At 41.0% G+C, this 18,884-nt stretch overlaps 1 protein-coding gene across 4 annotated transcripts in view; it reads left to right on the forward strand.

The window, feature by feature from the left end:
• Positions 1-18,884, forward strand: part of TUBGCP5 (tubulin gamma complex associated protein 5) — a 46,571-nt gene that overhangs the window by 16,334 nt on the left and 11,353 nt on the right. For all 4 annotated transcript variants that reach the window (XM_021075115.1, XM_021075113.1, XM_021075116.1 and 1 more), the window contains exons 9-16: positions 643-736; positions 1,753-1,999; positions 4,031-4,233; positions 6,043-6,158; positions 8,346-8,614; positions 9,788-9,986; positions 11,124-11,312; positions 12,880-13,062. In XM_021075115.1, coding sequence (XP_020930774.1) covers positions 643-736; positions 1,753-1,999; positions 4,031-4,233; positions 6,043-6,158; positions 8,346-8,614; positions 9,788-9,986; positions 11,124-11,312; positions 12,880-13,062 — 1,500 coding nt within the window. The remainder of the gene's footprint in view (positions 1-642; positions 737-1,752; positions 2,000-4,030; positions 4,234-6,042; positions 6,159-8,345; positions 8,615-9,787; positions 9,987-11,123; positions 11,313-12,879; positions 13,063-18,884) is intronic.

Genomic DNA, 18,884 nt, shown 5'->3' on the forward strand with positions numbered 1-18,884 from the left:
GCAACGCCGGATCGTCAACCCACTGAGCAAGGGCACGGACCTAACCCGCAACCTCATGGTTCCCAGTGAGATTCGTTAACCACTGCGCCACAACGGGAACTCCAGCAGCTAGATTCTTAACCCACTGTGTCACGGTGGGATCTCCGTGCTTTAGACTTTTTATTTTTTAATTTTTAATTTTTTTTTTTGTCTTTTTGTCTTTTCTAGGTCTGCTTCTGAGGCATATGGAGGTTTCCAGGCTAGAGGTCTAACTGGAGCTGCAGCCACTGGCCTACGCCAGAGCCACAGCAACCTGTGATCCGAGCTGCGTCTGCCACCTACACCATAGCTCACTGCAACGCCGGATCCTTAACCCATTGAGCAAGGGCAGGGATCAAACCCGCAACCTCATGGTTCCTAGTCAGATTTGTTAAGCACGTGCCACGACGGGAACTCCACTTTAGACTTTTTAAAAGATGATATTGAACTATCTTGAGTCTTAAAATTATTAGATAAAAAAGATTGATATTTTCTATTTTCTAATTATCTGACCTGTGCCATCCCTCACCCTTCCCTTCTTTTTATGAAAATTTCTTAGGCATTAGTGTAATGAACATTTTCTGAGACTTAAATTTCATTCGTCTTTTTTTTATTTCATTTCAGGTTACTTTCAGGGGTAAAAAAGCTGTTTATATTTCAGTTGATAGATGGAAAGGTAGCTGTGAGAAACAATATTATGGTAACTCACTTGACACATGTAAGTTGTTTGCATTTATTGTAATTAAATAAAATTAAATATTGTAATTAAAATTGTAACTTTAGAACATTTTGCAGTATTAAAATTAACTGCTAAATATATTTAAAATCCAAAAGACAAAATTAAGTTTGTATCTTTACAGTATTTAGAGAATTGTTTGGGATGTTCATATTTAGTTTTGTTTTATGTTTTCTGATTTTTTTTTTTTTTTTTTTGTCATTCTGTATTGGGAGAGCTATTATAGTTTTTCTGCCTATGGTATTATATGTTTACCTTATATGTATGTGGGGGGTTTTTGGGTTTTGATTCTGTTTTTTTGTTTTTGTTTGTTTTTTGTTTTGCTTTTTAGGGCTGCTCCTTTGGCATATGGAGGTTCCCAGGCTAGGGGACGAATCGGAGCTGCAGCTACCGGCCATAGCCACAGCCACAGCAACGTCAGATCTGAGCCATGCAAACTCTCCCACAGCTCACACTGAGCAGGGCCAGGGATTGTACCCGCATCCTCATGGATATTGGTCTAGTTCGTTACCTCTGAGCCATGACCAGAACTCCTGTTTTTAGAAAAAATATAAGCCAAAATGTTATATTTTATAAAAATTAATGCTTACACTATTTCCTTTGAATATGAAACTGAATATTCGTTTTATAACTTTATCTGTTACTAAGCATACTGTTTAAAATGATCATAGGAACCATGAGGTTGCTGGTTCGATCCCTGGCCTTGCTCAGTGGGTTAAGGATCCAGCATTGCCATGAGCTGTAGTGTAGGTCGCAGACATGGCATGGATTCCGAGTTGCTGTGGCTGTGGCATAGGCCAGCGGCTACAGCTCCAGTTAGACCCCTAGTCTGGGAACCTCCATATGCCTCAGAAGCGGCCCTAGAAAAGGCAAAAAGACAAAAAAATAAATAAATAAATGAAATGATCATAGAAGAAATATTTTACACTGAGGGGGATATGAATAACAATGCCTGCAGGGGACTGACTTTAAACCATTGTGGTTTGCTTCTGTTGTAGAGCTGCTTACGATCAGTGCTAGAACAAATAGCTGCATATGGCCAAGTTGTGTTTCGACTCCAGGAGTTCATTGATGAAGTCATGGGGCATAGCTCTGAAAGCACGTTACCTGGAAATGGTTCTGTTCCCAAGAAGTCGACTGACGCACCCTTTAGAACATACCAGGCTTTCATGTGGGCCCTGTACAAATATTTCATTAGTTTCAAAGAGGAACTTTCAGAAATTGAGAAGTGCATCATCAATAATGGTATTTAAATATTCTTCCTTTTTATTCATAAGACACATTGGAATGCTGTTTAGGTTAACAATTGATACAAGATTTGAAAATTACATGGCAAATAAGTAATTCTGAATACACTCGTTTTGGGAGGGTGGGGGTGCATACCTATGGCATGTGGAGGTTCCCCAGCTAGGAGTCAAATTGGAGCTGCAGCTGCTAGCCCATGCCACAGCCATAGCAACGTGGCATCTGAGGCACATCTGTAACCTGTACCACAGCTAATGGCAACGCTGAATCCTTAACCCACTGAGTGAGGCCAGGAATTGAACCTGCATCCTCAGGGATACTAGCTGGGTTCATTACTGTTGAGCCACAAGGGGAACTCCCTGAATACACTCATTTTTAAAAATTATTTTAAGCCATTTTATTAAAAATCATTTTTAAGCCATTCATTTCTCAAAATCCAAACAGTATAGAAAGATTTATACTGAAAAATTCTTCCTGTGCCAGTGCCCAAGCCCAGAGGCAACCATGTGATCAGTTTCTTAGACATCCTTCCAGAAATAATTTGGACCTATGTAAAGCAAAGCATATTCATTTACACATATGTAGTAATCCATTAACTGCTCTCTTCAAAGTGTTTCTTTTTTCTTTTTTTTTTTTTTTTTGCTATTTCTTGGGCCACTCCCGCAGTGTATGGAGGTTCCCAGGCTAGGGGTCCAATCGGAGCTGTAGCCACCGGCCTACGCCAGAGCCACAGCAACGGGGGATCCAAGCTGCGTCTGCAACCTACACCACAGCTCACGGCAACGCCGGATCGTTAACCCACTGAGCAAGGGCAGGGACTGAACCCGCAACCTCATGGTTCCTAGTCGGATTTGTTAACCACTGCGCCATGACAGGAACTCCCCCAAAATGTTTCTTAATTTAAACTTTGAGGATTATACCATGCAAATATATAAAGAGCCTCCTCGTTCTTTTTTACAAATTGAGCCTTTTGTTGTATGGATGAATCATAGACCAGTCACCTTTTGATGGCCATTTAGGCTGTTTCTGATCTTTTATTGTTGCCAGCAGTGCTTCAGTGATAACCACTTATGTGTAAGTAATTGTACACATGTTTAGAAAACACGGTACCTATAGCACAGATTCTTCAGAGTGGAATTGCTAAGTCAAAGGGTATGTGAGGGCATAGGCAATTTCAATAGATATTGCCACATTGTTCTCCACGGAGATACAGATAAATAACTTTACACTCTTGCCAGGATTATATATGAGTACCCATTTGTTCACAGTCTTGCCAATGGTGTGTTTTGAAACTTTTGAGTTTTCTCCAATATGATAGGTGAAAATGGTGGTGACCCAGTAAAGGTGATCACTGTAACCTGTAACTTTATAACTACTGCAAAAAACATAGTACACTGAGGTCCCACGTCCCCATCACCCAACTTCCTCTAGTGTTAACATCTTACATAATTATAATATGTTAGCAAAACTAAGAAATCGACATTGGCACAATACATTAACGTGTCTGCAAACCTGACATGGGTTTTACCCGTTTTGCAGGTACTTGGCTTTTTGCAGGGAGGTTCTTTGACATTTTATCACATGTGTAGGTTTGTATAACCACCTCCATATTTAGGATTCAGAGCTATGCCATCCTGATGAGGGAACTTGTTCTTGCTGCCTTTTGTCGGCACCCTTCCCAGCTTCCCCTCACTAAAATGGAACCCACTGTAGTCTGTTTTTTGTTTGCCCAGTGTAGTTTTTATTTTGCATCCTTTTTTCATAAGTGAGGTTGAGTGTCTTTCTCTATGTTTAAGAAGCACTTGAATTTCCTTTTCCATGAAATGTCAGTTCCTTCATTTATTATTTTTCTAAGTTGTCTTTTCCTTCTTTAGTGAGTTCTTTTTTTTTTATTTAGGAAAATTTATATGAGATTAAAACTCACCATCCTCCAGTTTGCTGTGCTTTTCCACAAGTGTCTTAGCATTTATATCACATTTTGACTGCAGATATATTTCCTTGCTAATGAGTTTGATTTCTGGGTATTTGCAGATACTACAGTAACTCTTGCAATTGTGGTGGACAAGTTGTCACCTCGACTGGCTCAGCTCAAGGTTCTGCACAAAGTGTTTAGTACTGGAGTAGCAGAAGTTCCACCTGACACTCGAAATGTTGTTCGGGCATCTCACCTGCTTAACACCCTGTACAAAGCCATCCTTGAATATGACAATGTTGGAGAAGCCTCTGAGCAAACTGTATGTGGGACCCTTTTCTAGTCCACTGAGTGTAACTCATTCTGGTCAACCACGGGAGTGGTGGATAATCTGTCATAGATCTTCAGAAAAATGGTGTATCAGAGAGTTGTTCTGAGTTTTCTTTTTTTTTTTTTCCATGGCATATGGAAGTTCCCAGGCTAGGGGTCACGGTCACATTGGAGCTATAGCCAGCCTATACCACAGCCACAGCAATGCTGGATCTGAGCCGCATCTGCAACCTACACCACAGCTTACCACAATGCTGGATACTTAACCCAATGAGCAGAGGTCAGGGATTGAACCCGAGTTCTCATGGATACTAGTTGGGTTCGTTAACCAACTGAACCATGATGGGAACTCCTGTTCTGAGTTTTCAAATTAGCTTCTAAACTTGAGGCTGCAAGAAACTAGTTTTTCAGCCATAATTGCCAAGATCACCAGAAGAATGCCACAAGAATAAAATGTAAAAGCAAGCTGTGAAAAATACCTAGGTGATTTATATAGATATTTATAATAACCCTTTCTTAAATGAAAATAACAAATCCATGATATAAAGTATCTAGAGTAGTCAACACAGAAAAAGAGAATGGTAGTTACCAGAGACTAGGGGAGAGGAGAAAAGGGGAGATGGTTAATAGGTAGAGTTTCCATCTTGCAGCATGAAAAAAGTTTGGAGGAGGTCTGTTTTCACAACAGTATGAATACACTAAACACTAATGAACAGTACACTTTAAATTGGTTAAGGTAGTATAATTAATATTATGTATTTTTTTACCATAATTAAAAAAAAATACAAGTCTAACTAGAGACTATAATCTAGAAAAGCTGCAGGTTAATTTGGATGTTTTACCTTATTTCTTGGTGTAACTTTGTTTTCTCAACATTTTTGTACTGCATTTCAGTAGAAAAGAAGTTGATTTCTTTCAGCTCTGCAATTTCTTTTTTTCCTTCTTTTTCTTTTATGGCCATACCATGGCATTCGGAAGTTCCTGGGCCAGGGATTGAATCCAAGCCCAAGCTGCAGTTGCGCCAAATGTCGGATCCCTGAACCTACTGTGCCAGGCTACAGATGGAACCCACACCTCCACAGTGACCAAGCCGCTGCACTCAGATTCTTTTTTGTTTGTTTGTTTGTTTGTTTTTTGTTGTTGTTGTTGTTGTTGTTGTTGCTATTTCTTGGGCCGCACCCACGGCATATGGAGATTCCCAGGATAGGGGTCGAATCGGAGCTGTAGCCACCGGCCTACGCCAGAGCCACGGCAACGCGGGATCCGAGCCGCGTCTGCAACCTACACCACAGCTCACGGCAACGCCGGATCGTCAACCCACTGAGCAAGGGCAGGGACCGAACCCGCAACCTCATGGTTCCTAGTCGGAGTCGTTAACCACTGCGCCACGACGGGAACTCCTGCACTCAGATTCTTAACCCCCTGCGCCACAGCGGGAACTCCTGTACTTTCTTTTTTTCTTAGGACCGATAGTAGAATGAAATCACTTCCTAGTTGTTAAGGGACATTTTGCTAATAGTACTATTTGGATATGATAATCATATCCCAGTTTGGACTGTCCAATTTAAAACTGTTGTCCTCGTGCACCCTTCGCTCCCAGGACAATATGTCTTAGATTTAGGTGAGGTTTTCCCCAAGAATTTTATAGTGTATGGTTTGGATTTTAAATTTCTTACTTTGTTTCAAAAAGCATAGAAGTCAGATCCCTTTTTAAAAGCTGCTTCAGAAATGCTTAAGCCTCGTTTTATGCAGAAATGAGGGAGTTCTGAGTGTGGATGTACATACTACACTGTCTCCTCAGGTCTCCCTGCTCTTCTCCCTCTGGGTGGAGACTGTGCGGCCCTACCTGCAGATTGTTGATGAGTGGATCGTGCACGGGCACCTGTGCGATGGTGCCAGGGAGTTCATCATCCAGAGGTGAGGGAGCCGTGCCCGACACTGGCTTTGCCTCTTCTTCCCCATGGAGATCATGCATTTTCTTAGCTTCAGATGATACAAGTGGTTCTCAAGACAGATTGTTGTGTCACCATAAGCAGATTCTATTGCTTTTTTATAGAAGACATCAGGTACCAGCCAAAAAGTAACTTTCACTAAGTTTAATGTCATTTACAACTTTGCTTATTGGCAGATTATATTTTGGAATGATAGTGTGTTTATGGCTGGCTGGTGTGCTGAATGGCACATGAGTCCCTTAAAATGAATAGGTGATTCAGATGGTTTCATTAATGGGAATCAATATCAGTAAGATAAAATACTTGAAAATATTACAGAATAGGTTTCTAATTTATTTCTTCTAATTAGCTTTTTTAAAAACTTTTTTAGTATAATATTTAATAAAACAGTTAAGGAAAAATTTTTTTTTTTTTTTTTTTTTTAGAGATGTGAAGGTTTAATTTGTATCTTTTTTTTTTTTTTTTTTTTTTTTTTTTCCCCACTGTACAGCAAGGGGGTCAGGTTATCCTTAGATGTATACATTGCAGTTACAGTTTTTTCCCCCACCCTTTCTTCTGTTGCGACATGAGTATCTAGACATAGTTCTCAATGCTATTCAGCAGGATGGAAAATCTTAACCCACTTATGATGATTCCCCTTTATAATTTTTCTGAGAAAATGGAAACTGTAGTATAGAACTATTTGCACTCTCTTAGCTCAGTCTTGTTTTGTTTTTTTGTCTTTTTTTTTGCCTTTTCTAGAGCCGCTCCTTTGGCATATGGAGGTTCCCAGGCTAGGGGTCTAATTGGAACTACAGCTGCTGGCCTACACCTCAGCCACAGCAACGTGGGATCCAAGCCATGTCTGCAACCTACACCACAGCTCACGGTAACGCTGGATCCTTAACCCACTGAGCAAGGGCAGGGATTGAACCCACAACCTCATGGTTCCTAGTCGGATTTGTTAACCACTGTGCCACGACGGGACCTCCTCTCTTAGCTCAGTCTTAAGTGCTGCACTCTGTGTGTGTGTGTTTATATTGATAGCTACCCATTTAACTCATCAGAAAGAGTAACTTTAAGTACTTAGAGCTACAGAAAAGTAACCCTGTTTACACTACTCATATAAGTGAGGCAGCCTTTCTTTAGCTGAATCTCGGGTCTGTAATTACATCATGTTTCTTCTATTGTATATGAGAATTTCTGTAAAAATGGGATTCTGGCTATTATTAGAGGCTGATGACTAACCCACATTTTGTCATTAAAACAGTCCAGTTAAAATTCTATGTGTGGAGTTCCCATCATGGTACAGCGGAAACGAATCTGACAGGAACCAATGAGGTTGCGGTGGTTCGATCCCTGGCCTTGCTCAGTGGGTTAAGGATCCGGCATTGCTGTGAGCTGTGGTGTAGATCACAGGCGTGGCTTGAATCTGGCACTCCTCTGTCTTAGGTGTAGGCCGGCAGCTACAGCTCTGACTCGACCCCTCGCCTGGGAGACTCCATATGTCGAGGGTGTGGCCCTAAAAAGCCAAAAAGAAAAAAAAGTATGTATATGGAGAAAAAAGATGTTGAAGTGTGGAGTTTACTTTTAGAGGATTTTTTTTTTTTTTTTTTTTTTTTTTTTTTTTTTTTAAAGCTGAATCTGCAGCATATGGAAGTTTCTGGTCTAGGGGTTGAATCAGAGCTGCAGCTGCCAGCCTATAGCACAGCCATAGCAGCAGGGGATCCCAGCTGAATATGTGACCTACACCACAGCTTATGGCAATGCCAGATCCATAGCCCACTGAGCAAGACCAGGGATCGAATTCATGTCCTCACGGATACTAGTCAGGTTTGTTACCACTGAGCCATGACAGGAACTCTCTACAGGAAACTTTTATTCTATCTTTAAAGAGAACTGAAGTAATCATATCTTATTTATTTCTAGTTCAGGAAACTTTCTGCTTAGTTAAATTTTATTTATGCCATTCGGAGTATTTATCTACCTTTCTTTGTTAAACTGAAGTCAGATAAACTTCTATCACGTTTTACCTGAAGATTGCATCATTTTACTAATAACTGATATTCCTGTGCTTTGGAATGTCTGGACAACATGCTTAAGCTAGAACAGATATGCCATTGTTTTTAAGGAATAAAAAATTAAAGTTTGCAATTCTTTTGAATCCCTGTAGAAACAAAAATGTTCCAGTAAATCACAGAGACTTTTGGTATGCAACTTACACACTATACAGTGTATCAGAAAAGACAGAAAATGAAGAAAAAATGAGTGATAACGCTAGTGCGAGTTCCGGCAGTGACCAGGGGCCCTCCAGCAGGCAGCACACCATGGTGTCCTTCCTGAAACCTGTCCTCAAGCAGATCATCATGGCTGGCAAGTCGATGCAGCTGCTGAAGAACTTGCAATGCGCGGAGAGCACCACGTGCCAGGCCATGGCCAGAGGTACCCCTTCAGCGGTAGGGTAGCCATCATGAGATACATCATTATTTTGCAGTTTGAAAATTATCAAAGTTTTTTATTTCCATGGAAGTTATCACCACGATCAAATTAATAGATGATGCTGCTCCTGCCTGAAAAAAGATTGTCCTCACTAGAAACTTTTATTTTTTTTTTTAGGTCCGTAGGTGTGTTATATGAAAATTCCAAGGCCTGGGGTTGAATCAGAGCTGCAGCCGTTGGTCTACACCACAGCCACAGCAATGCCACATCTAATCTTCATCTATGACCAACACCAGAACTCACGGCAACAGCAGATCCTTAGCCTGCTGAGTAGGGCCAGGGATCGAACCCACATCCTCATGGATACTAGTCGGGTTCATTTACACTGAGCCACAACAGGAACTCCAGTCACTAGAAGCTTTTAGCATGGTGTTTGAAAGGCAGTGATAATGGTTCCACTTGCATTGTCCTTGCTCTTGATGCCTTAGGACTGGTCCTTTAACGATAATTCTCTGGCATTTAATGCAATGCAGCCTTTAGCATCTGAGGACCATGAACTCTGGCACATACGAATATTTTGGTTAGCGATTCAGACTTGATCATAGTTTTTAAGAAAATCTTGATATAATTTCTGGTCTTTTTTGATGTAATTTAAGCAATATGACTTAAAGTTTTATCAACTGACTATAAAGGCTTTGAGAGGTATAGATGTTTTGTTTGTAAGTCACCTTAATGTTATATTAATTACTTTGAATTACTGTGTCTACTTTAAGTAGTACTTTTATTTTGTGGAATATTTCCTTTTTAACTGAACATTAAAACAAAGAGCTTTCCAGGGCCACTGTTGGAAGTGTTTTGCAGTGAAATCATGACTTCCATTAGTGTTATCATAGAGCTATCTACGACAGTGGTAAATTTCAAGCATCCTGCTTAGGCTGTTATCTCCTCGGAAAAAACTAGCTTATACTTTGAATGTTTAACCATGAATTTTGCCCTTGTCTAACAGAGTATAAAAATGTTCAGTTGTATTATATTGTAAAGGGAACAAAACAAGGATAGACTTTCATAGGCCAAAAGAAAAATACGAGTCTATGTTTCGGTAAGATTACTTAACATCTCTTAATGTTACTTATCTTTCAGAACATAGTTCACCTTACACATTTCTTTATGTTTCAGATGCAGAAAGAAAAAGCCTGTATACCCTCTTTCTGGAGTCAGTCCAGTCTCGTCTTCGACACGGAGAAGACGCCACTGCGCAGGCCCTCACTGAGCAGCAGGCCACCAGAGAGACCCTCATTAAGATGCAGTCCATCGCCGAGAGGCATCTTGAACTGGATGATGTTCATGATCCACTGCTGGCGATAAATTTTGCAAGGTGACACACACCTACAGGATTTTCAGTGTTTGAGATGGCAGAATCTGTGCTGCAATATTTAGTAACTTTTTTGTTTCTGCCAGGTAGGGCTTTCCAGCCTTAAACATAGAAACCTCTATAGCTTCTCCTGTCTAACAAGAGGAAATACAGGACGATGTTTGTTCATTTATTTCAGATGTATAATTTGGCCTCCTTATTTTTTGTGAAAATCCACTCTCTTATGTGCCCTAGGCCCATGGCCAGTGTTGTCATTCATAAAAGAAGATGCTTGTGGAAGTTGGGATCCTGGGACATGTTGAGTCAGACCCTCCCTTTACATCTTGGCCCTTAGGTGCTTTTAGACGCTTAGCCTCATGAAATAAGTTGTTAACACCCACACCATACCCTGTGTATTGTCTTACGGTCGTCATTCACTGCCTTTGACCCTAATGGCTAGAAAGACCTACTCACTACTTGACCCTTTAGACAGAAGCAACTCTGTGACGGACTGCTTCACACAAAGAATATTTTGAGAAAAAATATTTTTATTTCTGTGATACTTGGTGATTGTAGCGTAAAAGGTAAAAATGAGACTCTGGAGTTTTGTTTTAAGACAATTCTGTTGAGGTGAATAGATGAAGATGTAGTATATGTATAATAGAATACTATTCAGTCATAAAAAAGAATGAAATTTTGCCATTTACAGCAATTATGAATGGACTTGGAGGATGCTATGCTTAGTGAAATAAGTCAGACAGAGAAAGACAAATACTGTGTATCACTTATATGTGGAATTTAAAATATTAAGCAAACTATTGATAGAACAAACATGAAAATATAACAAAAAGGGACTCACAGGTATGAAGAACAAAATATTGATTATCATTGGAGAGGGAAGAGGGGAAGGGCAAGGTGGGGTAGGAAATTAAGAGGTGCAAACTACTATGAATAAAAGAAAAAGCTACAAAAAATATACAGCACAGGGAATATGCCAATATTTTATAATAACTGTAAACTTTAAAAATTATGAATAATTGTGCACCTAAAACTTAAATAATATTGTAAGTGAATCAATTTTTTAAAAGGAAGTGCCGTTTTTTTTAAAGAGCAGTCTGTTCAGAGCAGCTCTAAAAAAGATTTATATTTTTATGTTTAAAGGTTGTATTTGGAGCAGAGTGACTTTCACGAGAAGTTTGCTGGTGGAGACATATGTGTGGATAGATCATCGGAATCTGTCACTTGCCAAACTTTTGAATTAACACTGAGATCTTGCCTTTATCCTCATATTGACAAGCAGTATCTAGATTGCTGTGGAAACCTCATGCGAACTCTAAAAAAAGATTACAGGTATAAGTGAGTTATTTAGTTTTGGAAGTAGTCAGTAGTTTATTGTACTTTAAGAGTAGTCCAAATTAGTTTTAAACCTGTATTTCAAGCTAATTTTTATTAGACTAGAAATGGATATGTAGTAAACAGTTTTCTTTTGAGAGGTTCAGTTAACCATCAATGTTTTAACTTTATTGTAAAATTTAATTGTTTCTCAGAACTTATCCCAAATGAAATACAAAAATGCTTATCACAAAATTTGCCATCAGAGGGAAAAACATGAAATTACTTAGTTATTGTATGACTAGCTCTTTAAACATGGCCTATCCAGGAGTTCTTGTCGTGGCATAGTGGTTAAGGAACCTGACTAGTATCCATGAGGACGCAGATTCGATCCTTGGTCCCACTCAGTGGGTTAAGGATCCAGCGTTGCTGTGAGCTGTGGTGTAGGCCAGCAGCTGTAGCTCCGATTCAACCCCTAGCCTGGAAACCTCATGTGCTGCAGGTATGGCCCTTAAAAGACAAAATAAATAAATATGGCATATCCATATTGAAATAAGGTTTATTCATTTTATTCATTTCCGTATATGAACTTTATAAAGTTCATACAAATTGTGTTTATACAGGGATTTAAATAAAAACTTTCTTAAAGCTAAACAACAGGATATATAATATGGTAAGAACTGTATATTTTTTTATAATGTGTAGGGGAAAAAAAAGACTGAAAAAAAAAATACCCTAGGAGTTCCCATTGTGGCTTAGCAGGTTAAGAACCCGACTAATATCCATGAGGATTGGGTTCAATTCCTGGTCTCGCTAAGTGGGTTGAGGATCTGGCATTGGTGCAAGCTGTAATGTAGATCACAGATGCAGCTCGAATCTGGTGTTTCTGTGGCTGTGGCGTAGGCCAGCAGTTGAGCTCCAGTTGGACCCTAGCCTGGGAACATCCATATGCCATGGGTGCAGCCCTAAAAAAAAAACCTCTAAATATTAACAGTGGAAATTCATCATGAATAGTATGATTTAGATTAACTTTTTTTATTACACTTTTGTGACTTGGCTCAATTTTCTTCAATGTTGTAAAAAAGATAACTTATTCTGATTATTAAAAGTAAACTGTATACTATTTTTACTACTTTTGTTGGGTTTTTCTTTTTTTTTTTTTTTTTTTTGGTCTTTTTAGGGCCACACTCATGGCATATGGAGCTTCCCAGGCTAGGTGTCGAATTGGAGCTAGAGCTGCCAGCCTACGCTACAGCCACAGCAATGCCAGATCCGAGCTGAGTCTGGACCTATACTGTAGCTTACAGCAACACCAGATCCTTAACCCACTGAGCAAGGCCAGGAATCGAACCTTTGTCCTCATGGATACTAGTCAGATTCATTTCTGCTGAGCCACAACAGGAACTCCTTTTTTTTTATTATTACTTTTGAAGGTCTTTAAGATGTCTTAGTTTTTCTCATTTTAGTAAATGTAGATTGTAAACCTATTTTTAAAAAAAATGATAGTTTACAAAACCTTGTACTGATCTAGAATCCCATCTTATAAGCCTAAGACCTTTCTGTCACTTATTTTCTCTTCATTCAGGTTGGTTGAGTACTTGCAGGCCATGAGGAATTTCTTCTTAATGGAAGGGGGTGATACCATGTATGACTTCTACACATCAATTTTTGATAAAATAAGAGAAAAGGAAACCTGGCAGAATGTGTCTTTTCTTAATGTCCAGCTCCAAGAAGCAGTAGGACAACGTTATCCTGAAGACAGTTCACGGTAAGATATGGGAGGTCCTTTTATTTTAAATATTATGAAGTAATCCAAGTGCCACCAACTCTTCTATGACTTTTTAATATATTGTCTTTTTTTTTTTGCTTTTTAGGCCCGCACCTGCCATATGGTGGTTTCCAGGCTAGGGGTCTAATCAGAGCTACAACTGCCAGCCTGTGCCACAGCCACAGCAACTCGGGATCCAAGCCGCATCTGCCACCTACACAACAGCTTACGGCAAGGCCAGATCTCTAACCCACTGAGCGAGGCCAGGGATCAAACCCACAACCTCATATTTCCCAGTCGGATTCATTTCCACTGTGCCACAACGGGAACTCCCCAATGTATTGTCTTAGTTAACCCTCATACCAATACCCTGTGAGTTTTACTGGTGTTATTTTACACATTGGGAAACTGCGGCATCAGCAACTTGCCCACTCAACAAGAGGAGACAGTGGCATGGGGCTGTGTGTCTGTGGACTGATGGCCCTCCTCACGTGGCTGGAGTCTGCACTGGCTGCCTTCTTGCCCCACAGGCCCCGCTCTCCAGCCAGCTGTACCTGTTGTTGTAGTGTCCAGGGCAGTGTTCTGAGAGATGGCAAGCAGAGCCCTTAAGCACTAGCCAGCCCAGGTGAGGAAGAGGAATTAGATTGTACCACTGTCATGACAAGGTTGCCTGTTTTCAAGCTGTTGTACCAGCTTATCCCCAGCCTGGGATCTCACCTTCCCTCCTCCTGTCAGTCAGTTTGCTGAGCAGCTTGGCCAGGTCTGAGGGTTGGCACCACTAAATATTTGTATGGCAGAGTCTCATCTTCCCCCTGCTTGGCAGTCAGTCCTTTTTCCTGTTCCATGTCCTTGCTTGGCTACATTTCTTGGCTCCCTCAATGGCTCTTGAAAAGTAGTAATAATAATAATTAACATTTATTACATGTTTTCCTTACAGCTATGCCAGGTTACTGACCATGTACTGCTTAGTAGTAGATAAAATAATTTCTTTTTTTTGTCATGAGTTACCTTTGATTCCTCCATAAAAGCAGAATTTTCATCAGTTATATGGTTAGTAAAAGCAGAGTAATTGCTAGATTTTTTTTTTTAATGTTATTTCCCCAATACAGTTTTTTTTTTTCCTACTGTACAGCATGGTGACCCAATTACACATACATGTACACATTCTTGTCTCTCTTTTTTTTTTTGTCTTTTCTAGGGCTGCACCAATGGCACATGGAGGTTCCCAGGCTAGGGGTCCTTTTGGAACTGTAGCCACTGGCCTACGCCAGAGCCACAGCAATGCCAGATCTGAGCTACATCTGCAACCTACACCACAGTTCATGGCAACGCCGGATGCTTAATCCACTAAGCAAGGCCAGGGATCCACCTGCAACCTCATGGTTCCTAGTTGGATTCGTTAAGCACTGAGCCACGATGGGAACTCCTGGAAAGTTTCATTTGTGCTGTATATTAGATTCCAGATATAAGTAATATCATATGGTATTTGTCTTTCTCTTTCTGACTTAGTAAAAATATGCAACGCTTCACGAATTTGCACGTCATGCTTGTGCAGGGGCCATGCTAATCTCTGTATCATTCCAATTTTAGAATATGTGCTGCCGAAGTGAGCACTAGATTTTTTTTTTTTTTTTTTTTTTTTTTTTTTGCTTTTTTACGGCTGCACTCGATGCATATGGAGGTTCCTAAGCTAGGGGTCTAATTGGAGGTACAGCTGCCAGCCTATGCCACAGCCACAGCAACGTGAGATCCCAGCTGCATCTGCGACCTACACTGTAGCTCACAGCAATGCTGGATCCTTAACCCACTGAGTGAGGTCAGGGACCGAACCTGCAACCTCATGGTTCCTAGTCGGATTCATTTCTACCGTGCCATGACAGGAACTCCTAGATTTTTTTTCATAGTAAGAAATTTGTGCCCAGCAACCCCCAGAGGAGGCCAGGGTAGGTTATATTTTTCATTGTTGATAGAAACTCATGAATTTTTGTTTTTAGTGTGTTTCAGTCTATTACAGTTACTCCTTTTTTGCTTTTTGCTCAGACTGTCCCGTATTTTCCTACTGGGAATTCCTTCCCTTGACTCTAGTCATCTTGGAGAGCATCCTTGCTTTCAGGCCTGGGTGTCTGGGCTCATTCTGCACCCTTCCTGCCCTGGGCTGTGCACCTCTCCCAGAAGCATGGTCCTGTCTGTTCTGTGGCTTTAAAAGCCCTCAATGTGAATGCTGGGGTGTTCAATTCTACCTGGTTGTTATGACTTCTGGGCTCACACAGTGGATGGAACTAAGAAATAGAAAGAGGAAAATGAATCATAAGCTCATGTTGATATTTCAAATTATATTAAAGATTACAGCAAAAAAAAAAAAAAAAAAAAAAAAGGAGTTCCCGTCGTGGCGCAGTGGTTAAGGAATCCGACTAGGAACCATGAGGTTGTGGGTTCGGTCCCTGCCCTTGCTCAGTGGGTTAACGATCCGGCGTTGCTGTGAGCTGTGGTGTAGGTTGCAGACGTGGCTCGGATCCCGCGTTGCTGTGGCTCTGGTGTAGGCCGGTGGCTACAGCTCCGATTGGACCCCTAGCCTGGGAACCTCCATATGCCGCGGGAGCGGCCCAAGAAATAGCAAAAAAAAAAAAAAAAAAAAAAAAGATTACAGGATTTCATTTCTTCACTTTTCCTTTGTATCGCTTCCTTTGAGTGCTTACAAATGCTTTAACATAAATACTTATTGTTTTATTCTGTAATAAATCACAATAGTTACAAAGTAGCAATACCACCACCAAGCCCACCTAGAGTTTAAAACATGCTTGTGATTGTATTCTCTTTCTTGTAGTTCAAGTCATCAGAATCTTATATTTCTTTTCTTTTCTTTCTTTCTTTCTTTTTTTTTTTTTTTTTTTGTCATTTTAGGGCCACACCCTCGGCATATGGAGGTTCCCAGCCTAGGGGTGTAATCGGAGCTGTAGCCACTGCCTACACCACAGCCACAGGAACTCCAGATCCAAGCCGCATCTAAGACCTACACTACAGCCCACGGCAACACTGGATCCTTGACCCACTGAGCAAGGCCAGGGATCAAACTTGAATCTTCATGCTTCCTAGTCGGATTCATTTTCGCTGTGCCACAACAGGAACTCCAGAATCCTCTATTTCAAGGTCACTTGGAATAATTCTCCATGTGATTATACCACTGATAAAGGGTCAGGTTCATTTGGCTTTTGGGTTTTTTTTGCAGCATGTTAAACTTCCCAGGCCAGGGATAAAACCCATGTCACAGCAGCCACCCAAGCTGCCACAGTAACAACACCAAATCCTTAACCTACTGTACCACAGAGAACTCCCCTAGTAACCATTTTTATTAGATTTTTATTTTACCCTTCCAGTGTTTGTTTTTTGGAACCAAAAACCTATGTGTATGTATTACTTTTTCTCCTCACATGTTACAAAAAAGGAAGCACACAGCACACATTCTCCAGCACCTGCCGTACTTTTCATGCATAAGTAAGACATCCTAGACCCACTGTACTTGCAAGTTAGAGAATTTGTTCTCTCTCCTTTACAGCTGATTGTATTCGTCAGCCAGGTGTCCTTTTGGTGGACACATGGGTTTCTGTTCTTTTGCTGTGCGGTGACTGATCTTGTACATTTCACTTCTTACTTTTGCCGGTGTAAGTTTAGAGCATTTTTCTAGGATGGGATTGCCAGGTCAAAGTGTAAACACCCATGTAACCCTGCTAGCTGTTACCAAATTCTTCTTCATTAAGGCTGTTTTTTTTTTTTTTTTTTTTTTCCTCATTCCCACCAGCAATGAGGCTTTCTCCATGGCCTCACCAGCAGAATATGTTGTCAGACTTTTGGATTTTTGCCAGTCTGATGATAAAAAATGGTGTCTCAGTGTAGTTTTAATTTGCCTTTTTTATGTGAGCTTAGTCATCTTTCCTTATGTTTACTTTTGCATTTATTTTAATGTGGGTATCCATATCTTTTGCCTCTATTTCTGTCAGTATCAAGTCTTTCTCCTCTCCACTTTTAAAAGCTCTTTTTATAGTTTTCCCAATTTGACATTTGTCTTTTTTTTTTTCTGCTTATGGTGTAACTATTTCTTGTTTTGTCGTGCAGACATTTTTTTAGTTTTATGTTGTATCTTTTCTCTTATTACCTCTGGATTTTGAGTCGTAGTTAAGAAAGTTTTACTCTCCTGAGTAATAAAAAAATTCACTTGTCTTTTTTTTAATGCTTGAATGGGTTTTTTTTTTTACATTTAGGTGTTGATCCTTTGGAATTTATTCAGCTAAAAAACATGAGAAATAGATCTGGTTTTATCCTTTTCCAAATGATTAATTGGTTCCCATCACTTATTTAAAAAAAAAATCCACCTCTCCCCATTTATTTGAGATACCCCTTTAGTGCACTTGAGTTGTGTGCATTGGGTCTCTCTCTCCAGATTTTCCATCCTATTTCATTGTTCTATTTATATGCCAGTAGCATTCTGTTTTAATAACAGGGTTTTTCTGGCTATTCCTGCTTATTTATTTTTCCAAAGGTACTTTATCATCAACTTGTCTAGCTACATTCACCAAAACAAACACCTGGTGATATTTTTATTGAGGCTGCATCCCGTTCACAGATTAACTCAGGACAAATGAGCCATCCCGTTGGGATCCCTTCTCCTCTGGCTCCCATGTGTCCCAGGTGCCTGTCTGTCCCCTCAGGCTCTCTGAGCCCAGACCTAAGAGTCTCCCACTCTGTTCCAGGCTGCCCTGCCCTTCCCGCACCCCTCTCTTGGCCACGGTGCTCCTCCACAGCCTTCCTGTGGGCACCTTGCCCTCCACTGGGCATAGCTTCTCACTCTCCTGCCTGGAGCATCTGCATTCCATATTGATGGCTTCAGTGATCCCTAATGACCTGCACATCAGTACCTTTAGCCCAGGTGTCTGAACAGCCAGCACCTCATAACTCTACTCAAGTGTCATGGATCCAAATCTGAGCTCATTGTGTTCTCAGCTCTTTGTTTCTCCTGGATGGGCACCACCATTCATCCCAGTGCCCAGAGGGAGTCTGTAGTTCACCCTAGATTCCTTCCTCTCTGCCAGCAATGCATACCCTCGGTCCCTCAGCTCTGCCTCCCGCATAACATTCTCAGTGCTGGAGTTCCCGTCATGTTGCAGTGGTTAACGAATCCGACTAGGAACCATGAGGTAGCGGGTTCGGTCCCTGCCCTTGCTCAGTGGGTTAACGATCCGGCATTGCCGTGAGCTGTGGTGTAGGTTGCAGATGCGGCTCGGATCCCGCGTTGCTGTGGCTCTGGCGTAGGTCGGTGGCTACAGCTCCAATTAGACTCCTAGCCTGGGAACCTCCATATGCCAAAGGAGCGGCCCAAGAAATAGCAAAAAGACAAAAAAAAAAAAAAAAAATTCTCAGTGCTCACTCTGCTGCCTCCTGACCAACTGTCTCGGTTCCTCTCCCTTCCATTTGGCCGTACTGGGCCATGCAGGAAATCAGCAACCTGCACTGCCGCTTGCGCTCAGGCTCCCCTGCACCGCAGAGCAGATGGGCCGAGCTTCTCTCGGGAGAAAGAGCTTTTTCACTGTCTGGCTTGTTTTCCCAGCCTCATTTCTTGTACGCATAAACATGCAGACACATCGTGTTCTCTCTCCACCACACTTTCCATTTCAGGGATTTGGAATATTTCTGGTTTCCCCAAATGCTTTCACATGTCCACATCCTCTGGTTACCTGCTGTCCTGTGTGCATGGCCAGCAGTGGTCTATCTGTGTGGTTTGGTGTGGTGCACTGCATCCAGTTGGTGACAGGAGGGTGACTGTGTGTTTA

The sequence above is a fragment of the Sus scrofa genome, chromosome 15 (assembly GCF_000003025.6).
Source record: "Sus scrofa isolate TJ Tabasco breed Duroc chromosome 15, Sscrofa11.1, whole genome shotgun sequence".
NCBI classification, from domain to species: Eukaryota; Metazoa; Chordata; class Mammalia; order Artiodactyla; family Suidae; genus Sus; species Sus scrofa.